General features: G+C 45.9%; 1 protein-coding gene across 1 annotated transcript; it reads right to left on the reverse strand.

Annotated features, from left to right (window-relative positions):
• Positions 1-690: 690 nt before the first annotated feature.
• LOC117903647 (farnesol dehydrogenase) lies at positions 691-2,113 on the reverse strand. The gene is made up of 2 exons (XM_034815948.1): positions 1,512-2,113; positions 691-1,022 (listed from the first exon to the last, which is right to left on the reverse strand). Exons 1-2 carry the CDS (start codon positions 2,082-2,084, stop codon positions 846-848), a joined length of 750 nt encoding a protein of 249 aa, XP_034671839.1. The 5' UTR covers positions 2,085-2,113; the 3' UTR covers positions 691-845.
• Between the last annotated feature and the right edge of the window lie 7,483 nt (positions 2,114-9,596).

Below are 9,596 nucleotides of genomic sequence, written 5' to 3' on the forward strand. Positions count from 1 at the left end.
GATGGTGCTGGTGTTGGTGTTGGTGATGGTGTTGGTGGCACATCCAGACATGTGTCTGACTTAATTTAATCACACAAATTGTTTTCCAAAACTTATTTAAATATGCAGCTTTGTGAAGCCGCGAATAAGAGGAGGCAAGGAACACATTGAGGCTTACTGAAAGGATTTAAAGGCCCCTCTCAATAGGATCAACTCTTCTCTTAATTACTCATTTATTTTTGCATTTTTTGGGGTTTGTGTATAGTTTAGTGTACCGCTTGGGCACTCCTCCATACAAATATCTTCCGAAACTATTCATATTTTCATTTAGATATTTTTATGTCCCTGCTCCATTGACATACAAAATCCACGAATGATTTCTGTGGTTTTTGCAGCCATTCTTTTGTGCCTTTGTTTAATCGCCCCAAAAACAATTGACGTTTGAATTTTTCATCGAGTCCCAAGCAAATATTGTATTCGGCATGGCATCGATTTGTGGGCCATTTTGTGGGTCGTTTATTAATTTATAAAAAACTGAATTATTTATGGTGCCACAGATTTGTTGACTAACCGAAAGGCCAAACAGTCGAGACCGTCGAATAATCATAACAGTTACAATAAAAATAAAACGAAATGCAAACGAGGAGAGAGAGTGAGAGTGGGAAAATGTAGGGCACTCCTCTCTTCTCCCTCCACTTGAATTTCTGTATCTGTGTTTGTATCTGTATCTGAGGTCGTTCCCCTCCTCTGTTTCGTTTATTTGATTGCCATTGAGTGTCGATTACAGTGCTTACAACCACTACGGAGTGGGCTGGTCCGTGGCTTAATCTGTTATCAGTAAGGGGGTTGGGGGGCTCTGTGTGTTATCAAAAGTATTCGCCAACGGCTCGCAGCGTTATCTGCTCCACCTGGGCATGGGGCGGCGTGGAGAGGGCATAGAGCACTGCCTGGGCCACATCGTCCGCCTGGAGTATCACATCGCCCAGCTTTTCTTTGGTTTCGTCTGGCACGATTTCGGTGGCCACCCAACCGGGATTGATGCTCTGCAAATAAGGAAGAAAATCGAAGGGTTTGAATTTAGGATTCGGTTAAAAATTACAGAATTCAGTATCTTTGGGAAAAATGTTGCCACTGAAAATGATTTTGAGGACGAAATCTATTGGGGAAACTCAGAAAAAGGGAGGGGAAACGAGGAAAAAGAATGAGATTTAATTAAATCAATTTGCATTTGTCACTGCTGGGAAATGTCTATGTTAAAGGAAGGAAACCCGGGCTTTATCTTGACATCTCCAATGGAGAAACTGTAAAGAAGAATCTACAAATTTATGTAATTCAAGAAATAATCCCAGTTTATCAACTCAAATATAATTTCAAATAAAATATTTCCAACCACTTAAACCCATTAAATATTCACCACAATCCAAAATGATCATGTAATGGCTAATTTCATTCGTTAATCACTTGAAAATGACAAACATTTCAGTCCAAAACTTATATTAGAATTATGGATGTAATCGATTTGTTGATCTCACCGTTGTCTTGATCTTGGATTTATGTGCGATGAGCTCCTGTCTGCATATTTCGTGTACAGCCGTGAGAGCGAATTTGCTGGGGGTGTAGGCATTGAGGCTCTCGTCGACAGGATCTGGCTTGTAGCCACCCAAACCAGCGGTGCTGTTCACAAAGAACAAATGTCCGGGAACCTGTCGACGGCGCATGCTGCTGGTGGCCAGCTTGGTGCAGTAGATGCTGCCCATGAGATTCGTTTGCAGGACATTGCTGATCTCCTGGGTGGGCATGTCGATCAGCTGGCCGCCCAGAACAATGCCCGCATTATTGATCAGCACATCAATGCCGCCCAGCTCCCGTTCGATCCACTCGAAGGTGCCATTCACTTGCGACTCCTGCGAGACATCGCACGTGCGCTGATGGAAGAGCCTCTGCTGCTCCAGTGGCAGCGATTGGCGCAGCTGTTCCAAGCGTTCGGTGCGCCGGGCCAGAGCCACCACCTGAAGGCCGGCGGCCACCAGCAGTCGGGCACAGGCGGCCCCAATGCCCGAACTGGCGCCACTTATCACTGCCACACGATTCTGCCAACGTTCCATGTTCTTTCGCGACTGACAAACAACTGAGTGGCGCTCTGTGCAGTGGAGTGGGTTTTATTTGTTTCGTTGCTTATCTGGCTCTGCCGCTCTGACTCTCTCTCTCTCTCTCTCTCTGCGATTCAAGGGATGACGTGTCCCCCCTTTTAGCTGGTCATACGATTCGGCAGCGTCTGCTGGTAACAGATGTACACACTGCCCCGTTCCCCTCCTCCACCTCGCGGTTTTGTTGTTATCAAAACCAGCCAGACCCCGAGAGCCATGGGCCATAAGTTCCCTTTGATAATGTGAAAGGAATGAAAGTCCGAGATGGGGTTATTGTTTGAGGATCGGAAGACATCGTGCCATATGCTCCAGTATATATTTTTTGGAAATAAATCCATTGGTTTCCCTGGCCTGGCCCCCTGTAAGCCTCTACTCGGAGTCATTTCTCCCCTCATTTGTATCGAGGCTTAAAGGGTGTAGGATGAGAGGCAGTGAGGGAGCGCAACACGCAATGCAGCTAAATGGCGCCTCAAGTTATGGCAATCCCGCCACCCACATGGTGTTGCACTTCCATGTGGCATGTGTGGCATGCTCTGCTTTATCGCTTGACATATTTCGCCTGCTTTTTATGTCCGCTCGTAACATTTCAAGAGAGGGAGAAAGAGAAGCAGAAAGTGTTGCTTAAATGTGCGACAAAGAAAGATAAAGAGGGGGGAAGCGGTGGCTGGCATCTAGTTGCAACATGTTGCAATAGGTTGCCCAATGAATGTCCCATCAAATCATGCACAGGCACAGCCACAGCCACAGACAGAGAGAGAGAGAGAGTGAGAGACCATTTTGAAAGGCACTTTATCATGCAATTACTCATGCAACAAATGATGACACAGGAGCACCGCCAGAGCGAAGGACACTTGAGATAAGGGCAAACAAATTGCTTCTGATTTAGGTTATTCTTTTGCGCCACGAATCTGATTAGTGGCACGCAGCGAAGGGCTCCATTCGAAGAGTACAATGAACCACAGGATAGCAAAGAACTCGACTCCCATGATTAGCATTTAAGTCCTAGACACAGACGCTGCTTTCTTCCATCCTTCTCTGTGCTCCAAGCAGAGACAGTCTCATCAATATATTCTGATGACAAAATGCAGCATCAAATTGATGCACGGTAATTTGTTTGGATTTTCTTGGATCACTCTCACGCACCGAACAATCCCACGGACGGGACCCTACTCTAGGGTGGCCCAGTGACAGATTCTCCTACAAAGGCGCTCCTACCTTTGCGACTCGCTCCTCACTTTGACGAACTCTCATTTGCTGCCACAGAACGTGTCAGTCGTTAGTTGAATGTCCTTTCTTTGTTTTTTTTGCGATATGAGAGGGAAAACTTGTTATAACCTTCGATTGGCATCACCGTTTGCTGCTTTAGAATAATGAATTAGGCATTGAAAAGACTCAAAGCTAATTTACAAGCTAAAGATATTAAATAATGGAAGATTATATCGCCCAGTCAAGGGAACATTGATGGCCATAGAAGCTTGAATATGTAAAAGAAAGACCAGAAAGAAGGCTAATATGAGTGGCAACGACTTTATCGAAGCCCACAGCGAGTGGAAATATGATTTTCAATAACTAAATAAAATGATGGAATAGTTATTGATAAAATAGTTATCAAATGTTTGCCTTTCCCACATTTTAAGGGATAAACCAGACTGATTGATACACAAAATGGTAATCCAAATTTCGATTAAACAATTGAAAAACAGACAAATCTAACGATAAAACATGGATGCATGATTTCCGAGAGGTTTTGCTTTAGCGAGGGGTAAAGCGAGTTGGATGCTGAAGAAAATTGCAGTAGCAGAATATTTTCGCAACCGCAAAACTCTCTTTTTCTCTTCCCATTTTCCGCTTCGCACCCTGTTGTGAGCTGGGCAGCTGCAGTTATTTTTTCAAACAATTTCCATTATCAAATGTTTTCATTTACCATACAAATGGTGGAACATTCTTTGGGCTATGCGCCAGGGGAGCATAGAATTCTCTCCCACAGATAAGGTGCATATTTTTCACTCAGGAGTCTGTTTGTGTGTGTGTGTGTGGGAGAGAGGAGTTTGTGGTTGCTTCCAAACTAATTAGAGAGAAGAATGTGGCTTCCGAAAGGTATTTGAGCAGTGTTTGCGCTGCAGATGCAGCCTTTTGCTACGTAAATTATATTTTCCCGCGCGTACTTGCACTTGAACTCCTAACAGCTTAGGAACACCAGAAACTAGAAGGTTCTACGAATCCCTGTTAAATCCGTGACACATGACACATCGTCAACAAAGGTTCTAGCCCAGGCCCAAGCCCCAATGCCATTTCTGCTTAATGAAGTTACCTTGAAGGCGCTTCTGTACGGACGCCACAGTCAAGAGGTTTGTGTCCATTGATTGGGCATCGTTCCTCCTCATCTCAGCAGATGCAGATTGGGGTGAACTCATGATGCTGCTCCCAATCCCCTAAGCCGAGAGTTGGGAACCAGAGCATGGCTCTGCATCTGGTTGATAGACCGTCTCTCAAATGCATTTTTCGTACAACAATCTTTAAGCATATCCCCTGCTAATTTTTCAAGGACTCCCCGGTTTCGTCGAGTTTCTGTTTTCGCCATTTAAGGCACATGTATCCTTGGCCACAAAATGGCAAAGAGAGACACGACTTTGTACAAAATCAAAGTCAAGCCCTTGGCCAACATTGCGGAGCTCTGTGTCTGTGTGGAAATCCCCTGACCACAATGCCCTGAACCGAACCATGTGTGTGGCTGGGCTGGGCAGCCAGCCAGCCAGCCATTTACCGCGCCACATAAGACCCCTAACTATGGCTCACAGATTCGTCCTTCGTTCTCCCTGATGGAAGAAGCGCCAGAGAAAAGTTTACACTTTGGTCTTCGTTTTTGTTTTCTTTTTGGAATGGAAATGGAAATGGGAAAAGCCCCGCCTCTGCTGCAGATTTAGAAGCAGTTTAGAGGAGGATGAATCGGCGAGACCGAAGGCCACAGAAAAGAGGGGATAATAATTCTTGTTTTAAAGAGGCATTTCATTGAGAAGTAGAGTAAGTTCATATCTTTCAGCTGCTGCTTTTTCGTTGTTGTTTTTTTAGGGCGGAAATGATGGTTGATGCTTTCGTTAAACAGGAACCATAAAATTACCTCTATATGGGGTACAACTCCAAGAGGATGCAACATTGTGGCAGCCTTACACCTGTTCGCTACTCACAAGAAACAAGACAATTGCCGTCGCAACAATGTTTTCTGGCGTCTTTCGAGCTTTTGCTTTTGTTGGCTCTTTTGTTGGTCATTTGAGGGCTCGTTTTGTGGCCTCATTAATGGTGTGTGGCAAGTGCGGGGGAGTGAGAGAGAGTGAGCTGAGGGAGATGGGTGTGTGGCAAATAATGACCTCCGGGAGGAAGGGGACATTAAAATTACATCATGGCTTAAGGAGAAATACTACAACCCATCAAGAGACACCAAATGCTTCATAGACTTTAGCAACACAAAATAAATGACGCATTTTGATGTTCCAATTCCACACGCTGCAGCGGGAGAAAGTGTTTCACTCCCTTTTTCATTCATTGCATTATTTGTGTTTCGTTCCATTCGCTTCTGTATGATCCATTCCAAGTGTTAAAGGAGTGTTCCTTGCGTATCCCAATATGAACTTCTTCCGTGTTCCCTTACTATGTGCCACTTGGACCTGTTCCATTAGCGATTTACTCTCTCTCTCTCTCTCTCTCTCTCTCTCTCTCTGTGAGTCAGTTTCCCCTCCACATATTGCCCCTTTTAGTGCTTCGCACCTTTCTGCCTCCTCTTAGCAAAGGGCTTGGCTTTTTGCATTTGCTGTTGTTTTATTATTCCTTTTGTATTTTTACACTTAACTCAATTTGTTGGGCGAAATAAGGTACACTACGACGCCCTGCCCCTCCCTGTGCCACGCTCCTCTTCCTCTGCCACGCCCAAGGGAATGGAAATGTGGGACGGGACCGACTGAAGGTATAGAAAATTATTGCCCAACGGAAAACAATTATTTTGTGCTGGTTTTCATTTCGCCCCCTTCCCTCAAGGGTGCTGTGTGGGCCATTAATGTGGGACGTGTGTGCCGGGAGCCCTCTATCGAATAGTGGATCCTACCTGCCCATCAAATGAATGGAACCGTCTACCCTCCAGGGTGTGGCATCCACATCCACAATCGCGTATCGTGTAATCTGAATATTGCCGTTGCACTTCCCCGCTCTCGGGGGGGACGCACGAGAGACGCGAGAGAGTCGGTCCTACCTGGCTATTAAATTGCATTCGCTTTCTGGTCTCTCTCTCTCTCGCTCCCTGGTGCTCCTAGGGCCATTTAGGGTTATCGACTGGCAGAAGGACTGACTGGCCGGCACTTGGTATATCCCTTTGGGCCTTTGGGCAGGGCAAAGCGTTTGCTGATTCATTTCGAAATCATTTGCAATTTGAGTGGAATTTCAATGGGACTTGCGGCTCATTCTATATATCCCCAAACGATATAATAATATAATACAATAATTATAAAATATAATAAATAAATAGATTGCACTTTGTGCAATAAAGCAAACACATAAAAGAGGATAGCAAAAGGCAACAATTCAAAGATAAACACTCTGGGAACAAGTGGCTGCTCCTGCTTTCTTCTTTATAGGATCTCTAGCACAGGGTATCCAGTACTTCGACAATGTTTTCTTCTTGTTTGCCATCCAGTTTTTGCCTTGATTCACGTTTTGCTACTTTTCGTTTTTTTGTCCTTTGTTTTTCTGCCCTTTCTCGGAGTGCGGTTCGAGTGTGGCCCGCATGGCGCTTGTGTGATATTTGTTAATGCGTGTAATTAAGCAGCACGTTCCTCTTCTGCTTGCTGCTGCTTCCTTCCTGCTTTCCTTTCTGGCTTTACCCGTGCCTCCGCCTCCCCCATTCGCTCCTGTTTTCCTGCCTTTTTCGTGTGTTGCTGCTGGCAACTTCCGCCTAGCGCCTGTTTTTGATGCGGAAACATGAAACTCTAATTACCCGGAAAATGTCCAGAGAGCGAAACATGTGCACAGCCCGCCCACAACTCTTAACTGAATCGTAGGCACTGCGAATCACATTCGCATGGCCACTCATTTCGGACAGAGACACAGAGTGAAAGAGAGATAGCGATGGACACTGTCCAGAGAGGCAGACAGGTGGGCGGACATCTGGTCGCTGGGAAATGGACCTATCCTGGACACTTCTGAAAGCCAAAAACAAGCCGCGGGGCATCAGCACCCAGCACCCAGCACCCATAACCAGCTTCGATGTTCAGTTATCAAACCCATGCGTCGTGCGGGCTGGAGGCTCTCATTATAATTTGGCCTATCGTTGGGCAGGGCGAGGAGGAAACACCTGTGTCCATCCATATACATAGGCTACCCCGCGGCATATTCCATCAATGGTAGGACGGAGGAAAAGGCAAAGGCAAAGACACTAATGACTTAATTTCCCTCGAACTTTGACTCTTAATGACATCCAAATGGGAGAGCTATTTTTTCAAGGTGAAATTTCAATGACTGTTGCCCCCCAGTGGCAGCATTTCCCATGGTTTTGCCAAGCAAAATGAACTACATGTGCGAGTATGTGTTAAGTCTCTGTAAATGTTCTTAGCTATTTATTTATCTTACGAAGTTGCGGAGACCGTGGAGGCTCATCTCTCTTCGCAAGTTGAATATCGTTGACGAGCATGCTGCAGCTGTCAGGGATCCAATTCTCATTGGATTAGTCAAGATACTACACACTCCAATGGGCATTCTCTGCCTCTCTAGAGTTCAGACATTAAGATCCACATAATTCATAATTTTAGCGAGCGATACGACGTGCAGCAATGCCCCTCGGTTGGTTAGCCTACGTGTGGTGCCTGGCATTGCCAATTATGCCGCTTGACTACTTTTGCAATTTGTTACGGCTTTTGGTCAGTGCGTGTGCACAATTCATTGAAGTGCAACAAATTAATGTGACATTTGATGCGCCGCCGCCTGCACAGACAGGATGCCACTGGAAGCTACTGCATGCATGAGCAGAGCAGAACAGAACAGAGCAGAGCAGAGCAGAGCACTGATGCACTGATGCAGTTGCAACAGCCACGCGCGTTGTCATATGTACTTTATTTGGTGCATTTCATTAATGGGCTGCCATCCTGCTGGAAACCCCGTGCATAATTGAAATTGAACCCACGGGAGCGTTGAGCATGTGCCTTTTGGCTTCCAACGCTGTCCCTCTGAGGCTCTCCAATATCTCCGCTTTGTGGCTTGCGTGGGTCCCCGCTCTAAGTAAAGCACAGCGGCAATAGCCATTTTGATTGCGATTACCTGTAAAGTGAAGTGACTGCAGCTGGCCTCGTGTTGCATGTGGCATGTGGCATGGCCTGGCGACTGTCATAAAGAGTCGCACGACACACGAGAAAGAAACGAGGAGGTGACAGTTCCAGTGCTCCGGTTATTGAAGTGACAATTGCGTATGAGCAGCAATTTCCGTTTAGTTGCACTTCTGGCCTGGTAATTGCAGTTCCCCATCCTCCCCCTGCCCCCCTCATGTGCCACATTCTGTGGCAAGTAACTGCAGCAGTTATTGCAGGGAGTGCCACTCGCTGTGCTCTAATTAAATCATAAAGTAACGCACATTAAATGTATTTGAGTGCTTTTTTCTGCATTTAGACACTTTAATAAGGATATTCCAGGAAGGGACTTTCGCGGGGGCTGCTGCACACCTGCAGGCCTTGGATTATGATCTCGTTTCCTGGAAAGGACTACGACTTGCTGGCCACCTACACAGGGCACATAGAAGTCAGCTCAGAAGTCGGTTAATTCCTTAAATTCCCGGAAAGCTTTGCCCACCCAAAGCTATCGCTGGTAGTGCTTCCAGAACTGAACTGTTCCTGGAATGGACTCACATTTGCTGCCACTTGCAGCAGCTGTAGTCAGATTATTGCTGCTATTCCGGGAAAGCGAATTGCATTTGCTGAGTGCTCTTTTCGCTTGGTGTTGCTTCCAGAAATAGACTTGAACCTCACTGAGAGTTTTCGGTGAACTAATTAAATTGGCTTTGTTCTGGATTAGTGAAAAATGTTCCCAGAAGCCAGCATCCAGTCAGACTAATAATGCTATTCCGTGGAAAGTGGCATGGGATTTGCTTTGCTGCATAAGTAGAGCTCCTCGCTGCTGCACGTTGGCCACGCTTTTCAACGGTTTAAGCTGTCCGAAAACTTCGAAAGAAATGTTTATTTTTTTGTGTTGCTGCAGTGGTAGAAGGAGACTTAATTATGGAGCTCCTAAAGCTTTTGCTGCTCCACTGCTGTTGACATAGGACAGAGAGTCTAGACATCTGATGCCATGACAACTCATGGCTGCAGCAAGACAGAGAGAGAGAGAGAGAGAGAGAGAGGGAGCAGCCATCGTACTGTAGCTGTGGCTGTTAAAGGAATCCAACACGGCATCAGAGCAGAGCAGAGCAGAGCAGAGCAGAGCAATCAGATTGGGACACAT

The sequence above is a fragment of the Drosophila subobscura genome, chromosome A, assembly GCF_008121235.1.
Source record: "Drosophila subobscura isolate 14011-0131.10 chromosome A, UCBerk_Dsub_1.0, whole genome shotgun sequence".
Taxonomy (NCBI): Eukaryota; Metazoa; Arthropoda; class Insecta; order Diptera; family Drosophilidae; genus Drosophila; species Drosophila subobscura.

Excerpts from the sequence above, each read along its gene's own strand:
- LOC117903647 (XM_034815948.1), bottom strand. The coding sequence starts at position 2,084 with ATGGAACGTTGGCAGAATCGTGTGGCAGTGATAAGTGGCGCCAGTTCG. Across the intron at positions 1,023-1,511 it reads AATCCAAGATCAAGACAACG|AGCATCAATCCCGGTTGGGT; the intron begins GTGAGATCAACA and ends CCTTATTTGCAG.